The following is a 24053-nucleotide window of genomic DNA, read 5'->3' as shown; positions in this document are numbered from 1 at the left end:
AGCTGCAAAGGCAAACCTAAAGGCGTTAGCCTAGTGTACAAAACTATCCACAATCTGCCCTTGCATATGTCATTGCAGTCTTCTCACCCTATACCGCAACTAAATCTGCATGATCTGGCAACCTTTACCATATTATAGTAAGCAAACCCCACTGGGCCCCAAATCACAATTCATATTCAGCTCGAAAGAGTTTTCCAACTCGCCCAACCTTAAGATCTGTCTAAAAACTCCCCTTGAATTTGCAATCCCATCAGAATGGCTCAAAGGGTAACTGCCCTTCCTCCCAACTCAGTCACCGCTAATAACAAATTAACTGCAAATATGTCCATATATAAACAGTAATTGTTGTCTATCTTTGTCGTTCTTCCTCTCATACAGCATGGTTCAAGATTAACACCTCTTACTCACATTTTTTGTTTTATTTCAACTGATCCTATTCCAAACCCCACGATAAACCCTACCTTTGACCATAATCATTAGAATGACAATAACGTCACCCTACACCTGCTTACCATACCCTAATGGTAACCTGATCCTAACCTAAATTCAAAGTTTGACCCCTGCTGTTATTCACGACTCATTCTGATCCTAATGACATTTTTACTCTGTTTCAAGCTTTATCCTAATAGTATTCGTTTTCACGATTTTTATTCTGACTGAATGATTCAGTTTATCATACTTTGAATGAAATCTTTTTTTGATTTGTATTTCACTGATTTTGTTTTTAAACTACATTTTTACAATTAAATGTTTTAATTTAAATGCTGTTTTCCGACAGTGTGACAGTGGTTTAAGTTCAATGGCATAATGCATATACACATTTGCATAACATGTACTTATGACAAACCCCCCAAAGACAAAGAATCCTTAAATACAATCGAGAATAACTGCATACTATACAGTAGAGATAACACATTATACTGAGAATTCTAGAAAAGGTTGAAGTTGAAACAAAAAACTAAAAGAATAACATAAGAAAAGTGGCAGGAAGAAAGATTTATACAAAAGACAAATAAGAACGGATATGATCTGGAAGAGTGAATTCATATTGTAACTACAGAAAGACGGCTCAAAGAAGTAGGAAAGAATAAATAAAAACACACATACATACATCTCTTTCAAAAATCCTGTACAATACCAACAATGTCTTTAAGAGATACACAGCCAGCAGAAAGAGCTATAGAAATAAGCAACTCATTGAGGTTTAGCAAATTTATCATACGAGCAAAATACTAGAAATAGACAAAATGAGGTTAGAGGAAACCAGAAAACATACTTGTATTCGCCTAAAGGAAATAGACAATAATGAACAAACATTGAACTAGGCTTTAAAAGAAACATTTCAGCATCTTATCACAGTGTTATTTTTGTTTTTTCCTGAACATATTTTCTACCTAGCACTGTAACTCCTGTATATTTATATAAGGTTCTCCTGTATTCTCTTGAACTTAACAGTTGCTTTTTTTGCTATCTTGATTTTAGTTTGGTGTATGTATGGGGTAGGCTCCAAACTCGCATAACACATTGGATTAACGATACAATATCTTTGTTTCCACCAGGTGAGAAGCCCTTTGAATGCAGCTGGCAGGATTGCACCAAGAAGTTTGCAAGATCCGATGAGCTGGCTCGGCACTACCGCACACACACCGGAGAGAAGAAGTTTGGCTGTCCCATATGCGAGAAACGCTTCATGCGCAGCGATCACCTGACAAAGCATGCCCGGCGCCATGCCACTTTTCACCCTGGCATGCTAAAGAGCCGGGGTAGCAGCACTTCCAGAACAGGGTCTGTCAGTGACTATAGTCGGTCAGATGCGTCCAGCCCTACGATTAGCCCAGCTAGCTCACCCTAAGACCCTCTGCACTGGATATCGGCCACAATTGGTCCACATAGTAGGACATTGTTTGTGTTAAATTCATTATATACTTATGTGTTTCTCATTGTGTAGCTAGTGTGTAGCTGCCTTTTGCTGCAAATACTGGTCATTTTCATCCTAGTAAAAAATGGACGGTTAGAACTGATGTCAAATATGACCGGATTTAGTATTTGCATCTTTTTACCAGTTCTGCAACTATTCTATTTTTCCCATGTTTTCCTGCCATAAATCGCAATGAACATATTTTTACTATAATTTTTGCCATCGTACACGAAGCAAAGATTTTTTTTCTTCAACTCAGGATTCAAAACAGTTTTTTTAAGACAGACTGAAACGTTCTCCTGACGAACAGGAACCAACTCTTTGGAATCTTCTGTCTCGATTTTCCCCTTTCTCAGGGAAGGATTTGATCAGGTCACACTACTGCAGCCTTACTTTTTAACATTCCATTCATATCAGGAGATGCCTCCCGTAGGCCTTCATCACTGGAAGAACTAGTTCAGATTTGTGGTGCTTGGTCTCTCCAGAAAACTAGCTATCCCTTCCATCCATGGAGTAATGTAATAAGCCTAATGTTGGTGTGATAATATGTCTTCTATGAATTATTTAACATGTTGGTTAAATTGCCATGTGTCATCCATTCACCTCTTCAGTTATGTGTACCAATGATAGAAACTCTGTTAAGTTCTTGCAGATGAATGCTCAGGGCCAAGCTCCTTGTAAAAACCCTCCAAACATGGTTTAAAGCAGATCATTAACGTTTCATTTGAAAAGAAATGAAGGGAAATTAAGTGCCTTTTTGCTTTCCAACTGGTTATGACTACAAGGGGGCCCAGATGGGAACAGCTTAATATTTTTCCAAGAAATGTTTTTAAACAGTGATCATCTGTGAATATCTGGGTATTTCTGTTATGATTGGTTGCTTCATTTCGACGGCGATAACCAATGGAATGAAGGAGCATCGAAGTAAAGTGCTAGTGTAGTCGGCAAGCTAAGCCAATATCTATCAAATGTGCTGTTCATAATGATTCTCATTTTTGACTGAGTCTTCTCTAGGCATGGCAAAAATAACGTTTTCCACATTTAAAGGGTTGCTTGTTAGAGGTATTTATCTGTCTCGTTAATGGAATTGTTTAATTAGTCATATGACTTATTTAGTCAGACTTTTACGGTTTCAGGCTCAGTTTCACTGAAAATTCCCTGTGACATTCTGCAGTTCATAAGAGTGTAACCATCTCACTACTAGGTTGGAGATATTTAAATCATCCCCTCCCACCAGCAATGCAAAATGCTTGGTAAAACCTGTTTCCCTTTTTCTCGAATGGTGGGACGACTCTTCATGGTATTAAAATGTCTTACTGGTAGAACTTGGGTTTCTTTGGAGTATGAAACAGTAGGGCAGTTTAACAAAGTAGGACCATAGGTCCCAAAATTGACCCCACCCACCTCCCAATCAAAACCTCCATTTTAAATGTAGTCTAATAATTTCGATCCAAATGCGACAACCTATCTTGTAAATTGAAGCCACCCCTTGAGTCTTAAAACCTTTCTTAATCTAGCTAGGTGAATTATCACTGACAGTGTCAGTGCTGTAAAACCGCAAGTTCGTGGCACGCAATACCCCTAAGTAACTTAATCCTTGCCTTGCAGAACTGCAGTATTCTGTAATAATACCTTCGTACTCACTCATTTACCAAAATCTGTTAAAGAACTCATAGCTACCAAGTAGTCCATTATAGTGATTTGTTACTTTCAGCTTCCAACCTTTTAGAGCTAGAAAGGGGCAGAAAAAATCAGAACACCATTTTAGAAATCAGTTTGCAACAACTGCAAATATTGCAGCACAATGAAATGGAAATGAGGTGAAGTGAAACAGGATCAACAGATGCAAAACAGGAATCGAAGAGACACCAAAACATGTATAGGGATCTATCAAGGCCGGTGTATTCACGTATTCCTACTCTCAGCTGAGACCCAGAAGGAAAACAATGCTTCAGCTGCGGCCTGTGTAGGTAAGAGCGGTGAGGCCGGGTGAGGGGAGATTTCGATGGACGATGACCAGGGTAAATTAAATATTCATTTAATTTCCCCTGGTCATTGTCCGTTCAAATCACCCCATTCCCGGCCCCACCGCTCTTACCTGCACAGGCTGTGGCTGCAATGATTGTCAGTGCTGTAGGTAGAGTTGGCTAAATAAAAGTCTTTATGGTTCTTGTCAGAGGCTCCCTTAAAGTCGCAGAGTGGGATATGGCCTGAGAGCTCTTGTCACAGTTAAAGATCTTGTGAGTTTCGATGACAAGTTTTTCCATAGTTAGTCCATTTTTCCCGTCCTTGCCCTTTTATTTTCCATGGTAACTGGCTGCTTCTCATGGTTTTTCATGGATGTGTTTAACAAATGCTCTCTAGTGACATCAATTAGAGACAGGGAACAGCAAACATTTGGGGTTGAAATGGAGCCAATGAAGGTTACCGTTCCAACAGAGGAGACATGCCTTGAGCTGGAAATAGAATGCAACAGTTTGGAGGTGCAGAAAATGTCATAAGCCTTGGATTGGGAAAACACAGTATAAATGCAAACGTATGCTATGAGTCAGTGAGCAGAATTCATTGGGAATAAGTGAACATAAAGCAACAGGTTCGTTGGGGGTCAATAAGACATTCTCGGAGTAAGAAAAAGCATAGAGGGGCAAGAGTTGAAGAATTTCCATGGAATAGTTCAGTGACAATGCTTTCCACTGTCAAGCAAATTCAATTTCTTTCTTGGTTGTATTTCTTGCTTTTTCAAATAGCTGTTAAGGAACAGGGTGTTTGGGGCGAGAGGGTGGAAGAGGGATTGGTTAATAGAATAATAAAAAATGGGTGGCTCAACAGTTAAGAAATTAGTGGTGCATGGATCAAATTGGAGATATAAGCCCCTAAGGGACACAACAGGACCACAGCCTTTCCTCACAGTCACTTATTAGCTTGTGTTTTATTATTGTATGGTGTATTACATGGCATTCATATATGATCGGTAAAGCTCATGCCTCTCAGGAAATTTCTTTAGGGTGAGTTTAAAACAGATTTGAATTTCGATGTGCAATCCTTCCCTTTTGGCCAATAAATGTATAGCATTTTGTTTTTGTTAACTGACGTGGGGTTTAATTCTCCATGGTTAGGTAAACTTGAATTCTTAGGTACAGATATCAATGTTAAGGAAGTTTATTAGAACAGTGTTTTATGAATACCAACAATTATTTACTAAAATAATTGTAACTTAAAATAGTGCCTCAACTCTACCTAAACACTTCTAGGCAGTAGTAGGATAGGTAGAGATAGTACCACATGTTTCATAAACTAACCCCTCTAGGAGGAAAAGAACTCTGACTAGAATACCAACCATAACGATTATGCAGGCTTAGGCTGACCGTAAAGTCGGCTGTACCCAGATAACTTCTAATACCTTACAATAATAAACCTGTCAATCAATTACTAATGATCCTGTAAGTAAGTGCAGTCAATTAGAATGTGCCCACTGATAAACTCTCTCCCTTTCTGTTTACATTTATTGTTATAACTATGTTGGTTTATTATATCAGCAGTAAACTGCAGACAGTGGCAGCACATTAATTGCTTTTAAGATAAAACTGTACTTGCATTCTGTCTTGTTAGTTCCCTCTGTTCTTAGGCTTTTTAAGTTAAAACATATAGCTTCATGTGTATTTCCATATAAATACTAAATTTTGTTAAAAACTGTTGAGTTTGACCATGCTTGTATTAAATTAAAAAGGCAATCTTTTTCTAAGCAAGATTCTAGACACAAATTTAAAATAATAAAAATAGCTTAGCACCAATACATCTGGAAAATAAAACCTCCCCTATATACCTTTCCTACATACATGTCGTCTGCAATGCAATGATATTACAACATGAGTATTTGGTCCCAGAGCAGTTTCAAGGAGTGCATTTGGGCAGGGCTGAAACTAACACCTCAGGGACTCGTGGTTGATGGTATGATTATCACCGTAGTTCACTAATTGAGAGATGGGCTTCAGGATTTCCACCTGACACTCTGTCTCTGCAGATTTGTAATTATCTCTCACACTTGTGTGGTATAAATCTTCAGAGAAACCAGAACAACTACTGCTGCATCTGTGCCACCAGTGGAAACTGATCAGTTAACCCCCAACCCACAGAAAACACTGATGAGAGCATCTGCCTATGTCTGCAGCAAACTTCTCCCTCACTCAACCTTTCTTCTCCTACTAAGTTAGTCAGCTTCTATGATAACGTTCCTCCAGACAATATATATGGCATCAATTACAATGTGCAGTAATACTAATTCGCCAGAGTCCTGGGTAATCCTTTATACTCATAAACTACCACTTATACCATAACAAAGCTTGACCACTCCAGAGCCCTATTACAACTCTGGAAAGATCTCATATTTGAAATATCTCAGCATATACTGTATTGTAGGACATGTATTTATTAATCTTTATTTATTAGCAGATTTCTGTAGCAGGAACTAGGATGCTAGGACACTCTACACCAGGCAAAGTTGCCAGTTATAGATTCTACAAGAGAGATTACAAAAGTTATAAAAAGTGAGCAAAGTAGAACGAGTAGCAACTGTGAAAAAATACACGAAAAATAGATAATAGTGAGAAATATTGTGAACATACAAACTAGTTTCAAATATTATGGCAGAATGCAGGCTTTCCAGAGTAGAAGCCGTTTCCTGTTATGGTCCATTAGTATGTGAGGTAGCATTGCATTAGCCCCCATTTTAGTTTTGTTAAAAATGTCCCGTAATGTCCCAATGGGCAGAGCGATGGAGTGCCACACACTGGTGTCACTCCCAGAGAAGGATTGCTTTAAGTGTCTTTGTGGACCATTTGGAGTTTGGTGGACAAACCTGACAGAGTACACTGTCTGTCAAACCCTCAGTCTGCCCGGTGGAGTAAGAGTCAGGTAAACCATCATCTTCCCAAGCAATGCTGGTACCCCAGCTTGCTCTGATCTTGGAAAGTTTACTCTGATGGAGTCCAAATGTGCGCTAAACAGAAGACTAATAAATAAGTTACTTAGAGTATGACAACGAATGAAATATATAGGGCACCTCATTGTATATGTTAGGAAGTTGCAAACTGAAATGTGGCTATTCTAACAAGATACTCGTTAACATTGTTACCCAGAGCAGGATAAACCATTGTTTTATTAGCCTCTTTAAATTTGGCACGCTTGCATAATGAGGGCATTACCACTTGGTTCTTGTAGAGAGTTCTCAACAACAAATGTTTCCTCAACAAAGTAAAATATAGAATACATTTTATGAATTGTATTTACCGCTCATAATGGGGGCAGTAGAGGAATGAAGCAATAATTTATCTGTCAGTGAAATAAATTGCTAGTGTTGGAGCATGATATGTGCATTTCTAAGATACATTAAAAGGAAAACAGAAAAATATCTGGGATCAGTTACCATTTTGTAAAAACAGACAGAAATGTGTCCCTGGTTTCAGATTGCATTTTTAGATGGAAATAGCTATTTTCCTGCTTAAACATATCAGCACAAAAATGTTCAAATGTATGAGGGAAGTCTGCCAATGCCATACTTTGTACCTGCTGCTGGCACACTAGAGAGTCTCCTGCTGCCATTGAGTATTCCCATATAGTGCTTCATTATGAAAGAAGTGTCACAGCCAGGAGTACAGGTGTGACACATATCCATGCGCCCTTCAGCCTAGTTGAAAATTCAGAGACAAGTGGTCTCACATGCCAATCTGTGAATGTTCAATAGGCTGCACAAGGACATTAGAGAACCTGTTGTCCCCTAGAGGTGTGGTGCAGTTAAAGGCACCACCATCCCTCAAGGAACATTGAGGCCTCTGGTGATGGTTGATGCAGGCATGCACTGCTGACTCCTGTATGGGAAAAGATACCCTGGGACTACATAGTCCCTCTTTGGGAACTCCCAACCTTGGGAGGGGCATTTTAGCCCAGTGCAATATCTGTAATGGGGATTATTACACTGGGCCATTAAACCCGCAAAAGAAGAAAGTGTACTAGTACTTTCTATCACAGAAGGAGCCTTAAAAGTGGGTTACGCTAATGAATGCTCCTTCAAGAGGGCGAAGCATCCCCCATAAACAACCAATACATATGTTACAACCAGTTGCTATGAAAATTACTTCTTTTAGTCATGTTGAATACCGTGCACTAAAACTTTGCAAGCACTTTCAACAATCCATCTCCAAATCAGCTACATTATTTCTATTGTTATAGTTAAGAAATGTCCTTATTTCTCACCTTTTCCTTTTACAGATGTCTGCTTTTCTATTCTTTAGATGCTGTTTTTTAAAAAAATGGAACCATTCTACATTTGTAATATTTTAAATGTTCAGACATTGTATTTGGTGTTAATATTTGCTTCCTGTGGTGTAGCAGACTGGGTTAGACGCTAGCAATTTTCCTGCACAGTGTAAGTGAATAAAATATGTAATTCCCTGGTGCTAGCGGTGTAACCCCCTCTCCCCCCGCCCCACCTCTCTTTTACTCTCCTTTTACCCTACTTTTTTAGGTATTAAATGCAGTCAAATGTAGCAAAATGAATGGCAGTTGTACTGTACACGAATTCCTGGAATTTGCTATTAACAATGCTTTGTGTTCAAGTTGAGTTTGCATTCATGCCTCCTTTGCACAATGACAATTTTGTATGTTATTTTGTACTGTAAATATTGGCTTTTCAGGGATTCATAAGCAGCAGTGGAGCAGAATTCTTTCTCTCTTCCAATAAGGGCTATGCCATCCACCCAATTGTTTGTACTTGCCTAGTATTTCATAAATATTTTGTGGGGACTTTTCATTTTAGTCTCTAGCCTCACATAGAAAAGAAGCAACGGTCTGCTAGTCTAGCATTTTCCTGGTGGGATGTCATTGTCAGCCCTGCTTTCCGAGCAGTATGGGCTGCCATGACCTAATCATGATCCATTGACCCCTTGTTAGTCACAACCTCCTGAGGTGTGAGGTTGCTACGAAAGATTTTGCCAAGCCTGGTTTTGATTTCCAGTACAGCCATGTAAGAACACCACTTATCCAGCTGCCATATGCCCCGTTGAAATAATGGACTGGATTAAAAATCATAAACATCCATCTAAGGCTCAGGTGTACAAAGTAGGTCCTAGCTGGCAGGAGCCACATCAAGGGCCAGGTTTATCATTATTTGATGCAGCTCAGAAAGACAACTTGCTGCGCTGTGTCACATAGAGATGGTAGGAATGTACCATATTTACTAAGATTATGGGGCAATCCTGCTCTCTCTTCCAGCACTGCCACGCTGTGTGCTGCCAATGCAGGAACACTTGCACTAAGGTGCAAGGGTGCCTAAGGTGCAGATTGTTTTTATGCAGGAAGGGACACCTTCCTGCACCTAAACAACCCTTACTGGTGTTTCCAATTTCTAAGTATGCTGCAAAATGCAGCCCACTTAGAAACAGGAAAATACAAGGAGAAATAAAGATTTTTCTCATTGGTGTACTTCTATCAGGAAGGAGGCGTATCATTTTGACACATTCCTGGGTTTTCTTGTCTTGGTAAATCTGGGAAGAGGAGTGGATAGATAGGTTGTTTATATACACGGCACTTATATGAGTTGGGACTTCACCTTTATTATTACTTTTGCGTTTTTCTCTGTTCTTTATTCACTACGAAGAGAGAGCGACCAATGATGAGAAGTGGGTAAACTGGCAATTGCATGCCAGGAACCCCCTCGGGTGTTACTACCGTGAGGCACTCTCTCTTTGTTCACACATTTTTTCACTCTTTCCACTATTGGGAGCTAGATTAGGCCTTAGTAAACTTGTTAGTATACACACCACGACCTACAGACTAGTGTTAAGCAAACGCATCTGGGGCAGGAGTACGACTGACTGTGCAACTCTACCTTTGGTCATATGACGAATTGGTGTCTGGTGGAGGAGGTATGAATATTGACTGAGTGGGGGGCGGCCTCCTCCCACTTTCCCCCTTGAGCTCCTCTTGTTTGATAAAATCTGGGAATATGCCAAAGCATGGGTGGATGCATAGGAGCACCCACTCTCCACATACATGGAACACCTTCCTGGAGCAAAGTAACACAAGGCAGCGACTTGGGCTCCCTTGGGTTACTCGAGAATTACCAAGCCATGGCGGGGCCATGCAAGGTGGATTTGAGTAAATCTGACTTATGTACTGCAGTGTCCCTGTGTAACTTTGCTTGACACCAGGGCAACGCAGTCCTCTGATAAATCTGGGCCTAGATTTTTCAGACAACAAATGACTATGTAAATGAGTTCCATTAAACAAAAGGCTTATATATGTATCTTACTTGGATGTTCTGAAAACATGGCATGGGTCTGGCCCTCTGATCTAAGATAAATTACCCTTTCCTGAACTCCGCTAAAATAATCTTATTCTGAACGTAAACCTGTCCACGCTAAGTTATATTGTGAAAATATTCTGATGCGCATAATTTGAAAACAATTATATGCTGCAATTGAATTAGTGTGTGTAAAGTTTACCTGTTTTCTGAATTTGGATTTATAGGTATTGGATTATAAATGTCCATTGGAAATAGCAATGGAGTGTATATTAGTTAACTGAGAATGCGAACCCAAGCCATAAAAACCAAGATGCAACTGGAATCAACTCATACGGAGTGTCTGGGGATGGAGGCGGTGCTCTGTGTCTTGGTTCCATTCTCCCCTTGGATACTGAGCATACTAATTTTCAATGTTCATTCTTAATAATCACATGTTTATAGGACATGATCCCTGCTAACAAAATTGTTTTACAGACTATGCCTTCCTTACTGTAATGAATCAAAGGCAATCTGATGTGTCTAGAAATCAGGTGCCTGCTGGCCTCTTCGTGGGACATTGCTTTTGATTGGCTGGTGAAGCAGAGTCAGTCCCACAGAGGTGAATCTGAGATGTGACTAACTCTCTCGCAGCTCAGCGTAAACTTTTTGGGTGCATGCCTGTTGTGAAATCTCCCAAGTACCATGTTGCCTATTCCAGCTCTTTAATAAACAGTATGCATTAAAGTGTTCAATCTTGACAGAACAAAGTCTCAATAAATGGACTGCCTACATGCATAACATGTTTTATGCCCGTGATCTCTTTATTAGGTACTCACATTTTTATTTTCTAAATTGTACATAATATTCTCTTTCCAATGTATTGTATTGCGAGTCAACATACTCCTATAATACAAGTTTGCATTTAATCATGTCAGTCTTTATTCTGTATGTTTTGTATGGCCTTGATAAACAATTATTTCAAACCATTTGCAGTGTCCATGACTTGACTATTCGCTGTGATCTTTGAAAGTAATAGAGCGTAAATAGATGTCGCATTTTGTAATGAGGAGGTGAGTGAGTAAAGTGAACAAGGCAGGAGTACCGATCACGTACTTAAATAGTTTAATTTTGTGGCTGAACTACTCCCGCTTTGCCCAAGGTGATTAGGAAAGTTTGGTCTGAAATTCGTTTTTATACATATTAATTATTTTGTACTGTAACTTCTACCCAAATTTGGCAAATCACAGATCGTTCAAAGAAATATTGATATTTAATTTGACATGAGCTTTAATTACTTTTATTGAATATTCCTTCTATTCTGCCCTCCTTTTCCTTCATTCCAATAGGTCTCACTTATATGAGAGATATTGCCTTCGGCAATGTGATTTAGCCATGTTGTACACCAGTGCAGATGCTGCTCAGCATGGCTAAAAGTGAGTGGGGTGAGGTGGTGGAGGGGTGGGGAAGAGTGTGGTAGTTTGGGGAAGATTGGGGTGAAGTGAAGTAGAACAGGGTAGAGTGGAGTGGGGGTAAATTGGTGCATTAATCAATCCAATCAAGTGGTACTTAATTGATGCAGGTTGTCACCTGGGATGGTATTCTGCTAGTTGTTTAAACCCACTCCCTTCTTTTACTTTACTTTTAAGTATTAAATGCATTCAAACGTAGCAAAATGAATGGCATTTGTACCATACACGAACTCCTGGTGGAATTTGCTTTTAACACAATGCTTTGTATTCAAGTTGAGTTTGCATTCATGTCTCCTTTGCACATTGACAATTTTGTATGTTGTTTTGTACTGTAAACATTGACTTTACAGTGATTCTTAAGCAGCAGTGGAGCGGAATTCTTTCGCTCTTCACATAAGGGCTTTGCCGTCCACTCAACTGTTGGTGCTAATATATTATTGGGGGACTTTTCACTTTAGCCTCTAACCTCACATAGAAAAGAAGCAAAGATCTGCCAGTCTAGCATTTTCTTGTGGGATGTCAGCGACCGACCTGCTTTCAGAGCATGTTTGGCTGCCATGACCTAACCATGACCCCTTGCTAGTCACAGACTCCCCCGGTGTGAGGTTGCTTTGGACATTTTTGCCAAGCTTGATTTTGATTTCCAGTACAGCCATGTAAGAACACCACTGATCTAACTGCCATATGCCCAGTTTGAATAATGGACTGGATAGAAATTCATAAATATCTATCTAAGGCAGAGGTGTACAAAGTAGGTCCTAGAGGGCAGGAATGCACCATAGTTACCAAGACATCATGCATTCCTGCTCTCTCCCAGCGCTGCCACACTATGTGCTGTCTTTCGCCAATGCAGGCACCCTTGCACTTCATTGCAAGGGTGCCTGTGTTTTAGATAGGACTTCTTTTTCTGCATGAAGGGACACCTTCCTGCACAAAAATAACCCATAAAGGCTTTTTTCCTCTCTCTTTCTAAGCGTGCTACAAAATGTTGCACACTTAGAAAGAGGAAACTACGAGCAGTAATTAAGATATATCTCATAGGTGTGCCTCTATTGGGAATGAGGCATACAAAATTCGATGTATTCCCAGGTTTACTTGCTTAGGAACACCTACTCTCCACACATATAACACCTTCCCGGAGCAGAATAACACAAGCCAGCGTTTTGGTGGCTTTGGATTTCTCCAGATTTACCAGCCACGCAGGGCCATTCAAGGTGGCTTTGTGGGGCTTAGTAAATCAATCAATCACAAGATTTGTAAAGCACACTACTTTACCCGCAAGGGTCTCAAGGTGCGGAGGGAGAGGAGGCGGTGGGGGGGAGGGGACGGGGGGGGGGGGGGGGTTGCCACTACTGGTCGAGTAGCCATGTCTTGAGTCGTCTCCTGAGGGTCAGCAGGTCTTGGGTCTGTCGTAGTTTGAGGGGAAGGGTGTTCCAGATCTTGACGGCGCTGTGGGAGAAGGATCTGCCTCCGGTGGTGGTTCTCCAGATGCGCGGCACGGTGGCCAGGGAGGGGTCGGCATAGCGGAGGTGACGGTTGGGAACGTAGGAGAGTCGACTGTTGAGGTAGGCTGGGCCAGTCTTGTGGAGTGCCTTGTGTGCGTGGATCAGGAGTTTGAAGGAGATTCTCTTGTCAACGGGGAGCCAGTACAGGTTTTTCAGGTGGGGGGTGATGTGGCTGTGGCGTGGAATCTCGAGAATCAGGCGTGCAGAGGCGTTTTGGATTCTTTGCCGTCGTTTGATGAGCTTCTCGGGGCTCCTACGTAGAGGCCGTTTCCGTAGTCGAGTCTGCTGCTGACGACGGCCTGGGTGACTGTTCTTCTCGTGTCTGTTTAGATCCACCTGTAGATCTTGTGGTACATGCGGCGGGTGTTGAAGCTGGAGGAGGAGACTGCGTTGACTTGCTTGAACATGGTGAGCGAGGATAACTCCCAGGTTGCGTGCGTAGACGGTTGGTGTCGGGGTGCCACTAGAGACGAAGGCCACCAGGAGTCATCCCAGGCTGATGGGTTAGAGCCGAGGATGAGGATCTCCGTCTTGTCTGTGTTCAGCTTAAGTCGGCTCCACTTCATCCAGTCTGCGACAGCTTTCATTCCTTCGTGGAGGTTGGATTTGGCAGTGAAGTGGTCCTTGGTGAGGGAGAGGATCAGTTGAGTGTCGCCGGCATAGGAGATTATGTTGAGGTTGTGCTGTCGGGCGATGCATGCGAGTGGAGCCATGTAGATGTTGAACAGTGTCGGGCTGAGGGAAGATCCCTGGGGTACGCCGCAGATGATCTCTGAGGCTTCAAATCAGAATGGGGGGAGGTGGATGCTCTGTGTTCTACCGGAGAGGAAGGAGGTTGTCCAATCCAGGGCCATGTCTCGGATCCCTGCGTCGTGGAGGCGTGTGCGTAGTGTGCGGTGGCAGACAGTGTCGAAGGCGGCGGAGAGGTCAAGGAGGATGAGGGCCGCCGTCTCGCCTTTGTCCAGCAGGATCCTGATGTCATCTGTGGTGGCGATGAGGGCGGTCTCGGTGCTGTGGTTGCTGTGGAATCCTGACTGGGAAGGGTCCAGGATGCTGTTATCTTCGAGGTAGTCGGTGAGCTGTCTGTTGATGATCTTCTTGATGACCTTAGCTGGGAATGAAAGCAGGGAGATGGGCCGGAAGGTCTTGATGTCGCTCGGGTCCCCCTTGGGTTTTTTGAGTAGGGCGTTGATCTCGGCATGCTTCCAGCTCTCTGGGAAGGTCGCGGTCTCGAAGGAGAGGTTGATGACGTTGCGCAGGTAGGGTGCGATGGAGCTGCTGGCTTTGTTGAAGATGTGGTGTGGAAAAGGGTCTGATGGGGAGCCGGAGTGGATTGTGCCCACGGTCTTGATTGTGGTACAAAAGGGGGTGGTGATGGACGGAGCATCTGAACCAATCAAACACTCACACCCAGTCAAAAGATCTGGGTTTAATCCATCACCGTTCTTTAGCCCACTCTGCCACCCCAGTTCAGAAATGGCAATATGCAAATCAGTCTGACCCTGTGCCTCATGGGAACAGTCCAGCCCGAACTGCCAAGCCATGCCTTCCCTGGACCGGAAACAAGCTTCCGAGGACCGGTTTCTGGCATTACAGCCGTCTTCAGCCTGGCTTGCTTGAATCCAGTGGCAAAGTGAGCAAGGGACTCACGTCTGAGCATACCCTGCCACACTTATGGCGGCCAAAAGCGGTACAAAAGGGGGTGGTGATGGACGGAGCATCTGAACCAATCAAACACTCACACCCAGTCAAAAGATCTGGGTTTAATCCATCACCGTTCTTTAGCCCACTCAGCCACCCCAGTTCAGAAAAGGCAATATGCAAATCAGTCTGACCCTGTGCCTCATGGGAACAGTCCAGCCCGAACTGCCAAGCCATGCCTTCCCTGGACCGGAAACAAGCTTCCGAGGACCGGTTTCTGGCATTACAGCCGTCTTCAGCCCTGCTTGCTTGAATCCAGTGGCAAAGTGAGCAAGGGACTCATGTCTGAGCATACCCTGCCACACTTATGGCGGCCAAAAGCGGTACAAAAGGGGGTGGTGATGGACGGAGCATCTGAACCAATCAAACACTCACACCCAGTCAAAAGATCTGGGTTTAATCCATCACCGTTCTTTAGCCCACTCTGCCACCCCAGTTCAGAAATGGCAATATGCAAATCAGTCTGACCCTGTGCCTCATGGGAACAGTCCAGCCGGAACTGCCAAGCCATGCCTTCCCTGGACCGGAAACAAGCTTCCGAGGACCGGTTTCTGGCATTACAGCCGTCTTCAGCCCGGCTTGCTTGAATCCAGTGGCAAAGTGAGCAAGGGATTCACGTCTGAGCATACCCTGCCACACTTATGGCGGCCAAAAGCGGTACAAAAGGGGGTGGTGATGGACGGAGCATCTGAACCAATCAAACACTCACACCCAGTCAAAAGATCTGGGTTTAATCCATCACCGTTCTTTAGCCCACTCTGCCACCCCAGTTCAGAAATGGCAATATGCAAATCAGTCTGACCCTGTGCCTCATGGGAACAGTCCAGCCAGAACTGCCAAGCCATGCCTTCCCTGGACCGGAAACAAGCTTCCGAGGACCGGTTTCTGGAATTACAGCCGTCTTCAGCCCGGCTTGCTTGAATCCAGTGGCAAATTGAGCAAGGGACTCACGTCTGAGCCTACCCTGCCACACTTATGGCGGCCAAAAGCGGTACAAAAGGGGGTGGTGATGGACGGAGCATCTGAACCAATCAAACACTCACACCCAGTCAAAAGATCTGGGTTTAATCCATCACCGTTCTTTAGCCCACTCTGCCACCCCAGTTTAGAAATGGCAATATGCAAATCAGTCTGACCCTGTGCCTCATGGGAACAGTCCAGCCAGAACTGCCAAGCCATGCCTTCCCTGGACCGGAAACAAGCTTCCGAGGACCGGTTTCTGGCATTGCAGCCGTCTTCAGCCCGGCTTGCTTGAATCCAGTGGCAAAGTGAGCAAGGGACTCACGTCTGAGCATACCCTGCCACACTTATGGCGGCCAAAAGCGGTACAAAAGGGGGTGGTGATGGACGGAGCATCTGAACCAATCAAACACTCACACCCAGTCAAAAGATCTGGGTTTAATCCATCACCGTTCTTTAGCCCACTCAGCCACCCCAGTTCAGAAAAGGCAATATGCAAATCAGTCTGACCCTGTGCCTCATGGGAACAGTCCAGCCCGAACTGCCAAGCCATGCCTTCCCTGGACCGGAAACAAGCTTCCGAGGACCGGTTTCTGGCATTACAGCCGTCTTCAGCCCTGCTTGCTTGAATCCAGTGGCAAAGTGAGCAAGGGACTCATGTCTGAGCATACCCTGCCACACTTATGGCGGCCAAAAGCGGTACAAAAGGGGGTGGTGATGGACGGAGCATCTGAACCAATCAAACACTCACACCCAGTCAAAAGATCTGGGTTTAATCCATCACCGTTCTTTAGCCCACTCTGCCACCCCAGTTCAGAAATGGCAATATGCAAATCAGTCTGACCCTGTGCCTCATGGGAACAGTCCAGCCGGAACTGCCAAGCCATGCCTTCCCTGGACCGGAAACAAGCTTCCGAGGACCGGTTTCTGGCATTACAGCCGTCTTCAGCCCGGCTTGCTTGAATCCAGTGGCAAAGTGAGCAAGGGATTCACGTCTGAGCATACCCTGCCACACTTATGGCGGCCAAAAGCGGTACAAAAGGGGGTGGTGATGGACGGAGCATCTGAACCAATCAAACACTCACACCCAGTCAAAAGATCTGGGTTTAATCCATCACCGTTCTTTAGCCCACTCTGCCACCCCAGTTCAGAAATGGCAATATGCAAATCAGTCTGACCCTGTGCCTCATGGGAACAGTCCAGCCAGAACTGCCAAGCCATGCCTTCCCTGGACCGGAAACAAGCTTCCGAGGACCGGTTTCTGGAATTACAGCCGTCTTCAGCCCGGCTTGCTTGAATCCAGTGGCAAATTGAGCAAGGGACTCACGTCTGAGCCTACCCTGCCACACTTATGGCGGCCAAAAGCGGTACAAAAGGGGGTGGTGATGGACGGAGCATCTGAACCAATCAAACACTCACACCCAGTCAAAAGATCTGGGTTTAATCCATCACCGTTCTTTAGCCCACTCTGCCACCCCAGTTTAGAAATGGCAATATGCAAATCAGTCTGACCCTGTGCCTCATGGGAACAGTCCAGCCAGAACTGCCAAGCCATGCCTTCCCTGGACCGGAAACAAGCTTCCGAGGACCGGTTTCTGGCATTGCAGCCGTCTTCAGCCCGGCTTGCTTGAATCCAGTGGCAAAGTGAGCAAGGGACTCACGTCTGAGCATACCCTGCCACACTTATGGTGGCCAAAAGCAGTATAAAAGGGGGTGGTGATGGACGGAGCATCTGAACCAATCAAACACTCACACCCAGTCAAAAGATCTGGGTTTAATCAATCACCGTTCTTTAGCCCACTCTGCCACCCCAGTTCAGAAATGGCAATATGCAAATCAGTCTGACCCTGTGCCTCATGGGAACAGTCCAGCCCGAACTGCCAAGCCATGCCTTCCCTGGACCGGAAACAAGCTTCCGAGGACCGGTTTCTGGCATTACAGCCGTCTTCATCCCAACTTGCTTGAATCCAGTGGCAAAGTGAGCAAGGGACTCACGTCTGAGCATACCCTGCCACACTTATGGCGGCCAAAAGCGGTACAAAAGGGGGTTGTGATGGACGGAGCATCTGAGCCAATCAAACACTCACACCCAGTCAAAAGATCTGGGTTTAATCAATCATCGTTCTTTAGCCCACTCTGCCACCCCAGTTCAGAAATGGCAATATGCAAATCAGTCTCACCCTGTGCCTCATGGGAACAGTCCAGCCCGAACTGCCAAGCCATGCCTTCCCTGGACCGGAAACAAGCTTCCGAGGACCGGTTTCTGGCATTACAGCCGTCTTCAGCTCAGCTTGCTTGAATCCAGTGGCAAAGTGAGCAAAGGACTCACGTCTGAGCATACCCTGCCACACTTATGGCGGCCAAAAGCGGTACAAAAGGGGGTGGTGATGTACTGGGGTGAATGTATGACATTGTTCTGCATTCTGTCCATCACCTGTTGTTTTTGCACGGTCTTGATTGTGTCCTTGGTGTTCACGTTAACCCAGGCTGTCAGGGGGTCGTGGTCGATGGGGTGTGGCGGATCTGATGTGTCGGGGCCTGTTGGATTAGTCCAGGAATCAAAGCTGTTGTGGATGTCGGCGATCTTGCGAAGGAAGAAGTTGGCGAGGGAATCACACAGGGCTTGCGTCGGCGGGATGTCGTTGGAGTTGGAGCTGGGGTTGGAGAGTTCCTTCACGATGTTGAAGAGCTCCTTGCTGTTGTGTGCGTTGTTGTCGAGGCGGTCTTTGTAGTAGGAGCTCCTCTTGGCGGTCCTGATGAGGTGATGGTGGTTGCAGGTGGCGTCTTTGTGGACTGTGCGGCTGTCAGGCGTCTTCTCGCTGTGCCATTTGTTCTCCAGTTTCCGGCAGGTGCGCTTGGATGCTAGGAGTTCCGGGGTGAACCAGCTGGCTCTCTTGCTGGTGTTTTTATAGGTTGTTTTTTTCAGCGGGGCTAAGGTGTTGCCGCAGTCGTCCATCCATCGTCTGAGATTGCGAGCAGCGCCATCGGGGTTGGAGGGGTCGGTGGGTGGGCTGAGTGCAAGGTTTGTCTGGAGTTGGTCTACGGTGACTTTGGGCCAGCATCTACGGGGGATCTGTAGGGTGCGGTGGTGTGCGGCGGGTTTCCGGAAGGTGAAGTGTATGCAGTGGTGGTCGGTCCAGATGAGTTCGGAGGTGTGGCTGAAGGAGACGTGGGAGCTTGAGGAGAAGATGGCGTAGAGCGTGTGTCCGGCGATGTGGGTCGGCGTCATGACGAGCTGTTTCAGTCCGAGGTTGTCGATCAGGGTGGAGGAGTTGCTGTCGTTGTTGTTCTCCAAGTGAAAGTTCAGGTCTCCGAGGAGGATGTATTCGGTGGAGGTCAGGGCGTGCGTGCTGATGAAGTCGACGATGGGGTCGCTGAACTGGGGTCGGGTTCCGGGGGGTCTGTTGGTGAGGATGCCTTTCACGGTGGTGTTGGGATCCGTGTGGATCTGGAAGTGCATGTGTTCGGCGGTGCTGAGAGTGTTGTTGGTGCTGGTCGAGACCCTGATGGTGTCTTTGTGGATGATGGCGATTCCTCTTCTGATTCCGTTGGTGCGGTCTCTGCGGGTGATCTTGTAGCCGTCGGGGATGGCTATAGCGATGTCAGGTGTGAATGATTTGTTCATCCAGGTCTCTGTCAGGAAGGTGATGTCCGGTGATGAGGCGTCGAGTACATTCCATAGCTCGATGGCGTGTTTGTGTGCTTAGCGGGTGTTTAGTAGGATGCACCGGAGATGGTTGAGGTCCTTCTTGGCAGGAGTCTCGCGGTCTCGATGGCAGGTGAAGCTGCAGTTCCGGCAGATGAAGGAACCATGGGTGAGTTTTGGGGTGGCTTTGAAGCAGGTGGAGGTCCGTCCTGGGTTCAGAGTGATGAGGGTGCTGGCATCGTATTGGAGGCGGTCTTCGTGGCGGATGCGGAGGCCAAGGGTTCTGGCGCTGGGCGCAGTCCAGGTGCTGATGGGCGCAGATGGGCTTGCTTAGGTGCACTTTTGGCGCGACTTCGGTGCAGCCGCCATATATGGGAAGGTGGGAGGGAGAAGTAGCTGGGAGGCGGGAGGCAGGGGCAGTGAATGGTCAGCGAGGGGGGCGGGGCCGCAGGGGACACAGCGGCGGGAAACGGGAGGGCGAAGGGGTACAGAAATCAGAAGGGGCACAGAGGGGCACAGAACGAAAAACAGTGCACAGCAGTGGGCGCACAGAATGGAAGGGCAAAAACAGTGGGAAAACAGTGGGGGCACAGAGCGAAAACAGTGCACAGCAGTGGGGGCACAGAACGGAAGGCAAAAACTGTGGAAAGCAGTGGGGGCACATGACGAAAACAGTAAGCAGCAGTGGGTAAACAGAATGGAAGGGCAAAAACAATGGAAAACAGTGGGGGCACAGAACGAGAACAGTAAGCAGCAGTGGGGGCACGTTACATAAGGGCGAAAACAGTAAACACCAGTGGGGGCACAGAACTGAAGGGCAAAAACAGTGGAGAACAGTGGGGGCACAAATACAGAGGGGCAAGACAGTAACCGTGATGCTCACAACGACAAGAACCTACCTACAGCCTACCACTGGCCACCATGGATGAGGATCAGGTGGTAGCCTGCAGGTGGGGGAGGGCCTCAGATTCAGCAGCAGCAGGGAGCTGGACGCACAGGTGGCGATGCGCGTTTGGGTGGGGGGGTGACCTACCCAGCTCTAACTTACAGACTGTGTTGCCCTTGTGTAACCCTGCTTGACACAAGGGCAACCCAATTTTCTGATAAATCTGGGCCCAGATTATTAGGACAATGACTGGCTATGTAAATGAGTTCTATTAAATAAATTGCTAATACATGTATCTCACATGGATGTACTGAAAAAATGGGTTGGATCTGGCCCTCTTATCTGAGATAAAGTACCCTCACCTGAACTCAGCTAAAATAATCTCATTCTGAGCGTAAACCAGTCCATGCTAACTTCTTCTGTGAAAATTATTCTTATAGGTAATATTTGAAAACATCACATGCTCCAATCGAATTAGTATTAGTTAACTGAGAATGTCAACCAAAACAATAAGAACTAAGATGCAACTGGAATCAAATCACACCTGCTACATAACAGTTTGTTACATGTCCAAACCCACATGCTAGCAACTCCATTTAATACAAACCATTGGTAATAGTAGCCAACTGGTATTCCCACCACTTTATGATACAGAGTTTCTGGGGATGCAGGTTTTGCTCTGTAACTTGGTTCCATTCTCCCCTTGTATACTGAGCATACTATTTTTCCTAGTTCATTCTTAATAATCAAATGTTCATACGCCATGATCACTGCTAAGAGTGACATGATATACTCACAACACAACTGGTCTATTAAGCACAAGTACCATTCCCAGCCCAAAAGGTCAAGTTATGGTTGTCACCTCCCTACCATTTCATTCCAAACCATAACAATGATTTGCTTTGTAACAAATAAAAGAGGAAAGTCCTCCTAATAACATGGAATCACGATACGGTGCTAGGCCGTGTTCCTATGTAACATATGCCACCACAGGAGAATGTTGAAGTGCACCTAGCAAAGCTAGGCTAGTGACAGATTACTTCACTGCTAATTATATTTCACCTAGAAAATTCAAACAGGTTTAAGCGGAAAATGGAAATAGTTTTACTCACAATTTTTTCATTACTGTAATGAATCAAAGGCAATTGTAGAGTAGAGTGGGACAGATTGGAGTGGGGTAGATGAGGGTATATTGGGGTAGAGTACAGTAGATTGGAATGGAGTGTTGCTTTGATTACTGGGGGTAATCCCCATTACTCTTAGTCCTACTCGTCCTCGACCCAGTCATCACACATGAGGTATTCCACACAACAAGAAACAAAACAGGAAACGCTTTTTGACTCCACCCACCCTCCTCTCAGGTGCTGTAACACACCTCACCACCAGAAGCAAATCCTGATGTACCAAGCACCAAAGGCCTGGAAAGGGAGGGCTGGCAGGATGTATGACTGGGTCGAGGACGAGTAGGACTAAGAGTAATGGGGATTACCCCCAGTAATCAAAGCATTACCTCTACGTCCCTCGTCCTCGACCCAGTCATCACACATGAGGCATACCAAAGCAACCCCACAAAAGGCCTTTGGCACACCACAAACAAAACAGAACAAACAACCAATGAGTGCAGCAAGACAGACGTTTATTAACAAAAAGGCAACAAACAAATCAGACAGGGGGGGAACCACCACAGCTTGCAACACACCAGAACCAAAATTAGGGCGGTCAGACAGAGCACAATTCAAGCGATAATGCTGCACAAAGGTAGACTCGGACGCCCAGGACCCCGCCCTACAAATCTCCTCAAGGGGAACACCATGGAAAGCGGCCCAAGAAGCAGACACACCCCTGGTAGACCTCGCCTGAACCCCAGACGGACACGGCAAACCAGAGCCCTGGTAAGCCAAAGAGATCACAGCCTTGATCCAGCGACCCAAAGTAAGACGGGTGGCTGCCGTACCTCTACCAGCCAAACCAAAGGTCACAAAGAGGGAGTCAGAAGACCTAAACCCAGCAGAACGGGCCACATAGACAGACAAGGCCCGCCGAACATCCAAAGAATGGAGCAAGACTTCAGTAGGCGAGGAAGGAGAAGGACAGAGAGAAGGAAGAATCAACTCCTGGGAGGAATGGAAACGGGAACGAACTTTAGGCAAAAACCTGGGGTCCAAAGAAAGGACCACCGCGTCGTCCAGAAACCTCAAAAAGGGGGGAGAACAACGCAATGCCGTAAGCTCCCCCAACCTCCGAGCAGAAGTAACAGCCACCAAAAAGGCAACCTTGAAAGACAGGAACTTCAACTCCACGGACTCCAAAGGCTCAAAGGGAGGGGACTGTAAGGCACCCAAAACCACGACAGATCCCAAGGAGGAACCGGAGAGTGGACAGAAAGAGCAGAAATAGAGAAACTCCGAAACAGACGGGAAACCAACAACCCGTCCGAAGGCAGAAGAGAAACCAGATCCCGAAAGGCCCGGATAGCAGCCCACTGACCTTTCAAAGTGGACAGAGCATAACTCTTCTGAAAGCCATCCAAAAAAAATTGCAGAACAGAGGAAACAGCACAGGAGGCAGGGGACAGGCCCAAGGAAACACACCAAGAAGAAAAGGAAGCCCAGTGCTTGGAATAAGAGGACAGAGTGGACTTCCTACGAGAAGCCTGCATCACAGTGATGAGGTGATCTGGCAAACCCCGGACGCCAAGAGACAGCCGTTCAACCCCCAGACCGCCACGGTGAGAGGAACCAACAGGGAGGGAGACGGGGAACTCAGAGGTGACGGGTAGCAGGGCAGGATCCACGGAGGGCCCACCGCCAGACCCAGCAGCAGAGGAAACCAGGAGCGGCGAGGCTAGTAAGGGAGAACAGCCACCACCTGAGCCCCCACCCGCTGAACCTTCAGCAAGAAAGCAGGGATCAGAGGAAAGGGGGGGAATGCATAGAGGAACCAAGGGGGCCAAAGGACAGACAAGGCATCCACCCCCAAGCCCCCAACTCCGCAGTCCTGGAGCAGAACAGGGGAAGCAGGGCATCGGTCCGGGAGGCAAACAGGTCCAGCACTGGAGTCCCGAACCTCCGGCAGAGCAACCGGAAAATCCGCGGGGCCAGTCACAGGGAGAGAGAGGACGGGAACCTCCGACTCAAGGAATCTGCAACCACGTTGTCCACACCCCGAATGTGCAAAGCAGAGAGGGCCACCAGATGACGCTCTGCCCAACTCGCAATCGCACATGCCACCAAGTTCAGGGAAAGGCAGCGGGTACTGCCCTGGTGGTTGATGTAGGCCACAGCCACAGTAGTGTTGTCCGACCTCACCAACACGTTGCACCCCAGAAGACTATCCTTGAAAAGGCGAAGCGCCCTCTCCACAGCAGACAGCTCCTTCCAATTTGACGACCGGCGCGACTCCGAGGGGAGCCAACGCGCCTGCACCGCCCAAGGACCCAAAGTCGCACCCCAGCCGGAAGCGCTGGCATCCGTCGTCAACACCAAGGGGGGTGGGGGATGGAACCACAGACCCTTCGACAGATTCGAAGAATCCAGCCACCACTGCAGAGGAGACACCAACTCCGGAGACACCGGCACAGGAATCGAGAAGTCCCGGACAGGAAAGGGCACCCTACGCTGAACATGCCACAACAGAGGCCGAAGATGAACCCTGGCCCAGGGCACCGTGAACACAGTGGCAGACATGTGA

General features: G+C 46.2%; 1 protein-coding gene across 1 annotated transcript in view; it reads left to right on the top strand.

The window, feature by feature from the left end:
- LOC144826632 (Krueppel-like factor 13) overlaps positions 1–7323 on the top strand; it is a 223883-nt gene extending 216560 nt beyond the window's left edge. Inside the window, exon 2 of the mRNA XM_078685162.1 lies at positions 1560–7323. Coding sequence (XP_078541288.1) covers positions 1560–1852 — 293 coding nt within the window. The 3' untranslated portion in view covers positions 1853–7323. The remainder of the gene's footprint in view (positions 1–1559) is intronic.
- Positions 7324–24053: the final 16730 nt, after the last annotated feature.

Source organism: Lissotriton helveticus, chromosome 3_2 (assembly GCF_964261635.1).
Source record: "Lissotriton helveticus chromosome 3_2, aLisHel1.1, whole genome shotgun sequence".
Classification (NCBI taxonomy): domain Eukaryota; kingdom Metazoa; phylum Chordata; class Amphibia; order Caudata; family Salamandridae; genus Lissotriton; species Lissotriton helveticus.
The sequence above is the reverse complement of the archived record's forward strand: the minus strand, read 5'-3'. Positions and strand labels throughout refer to the sequence as shown.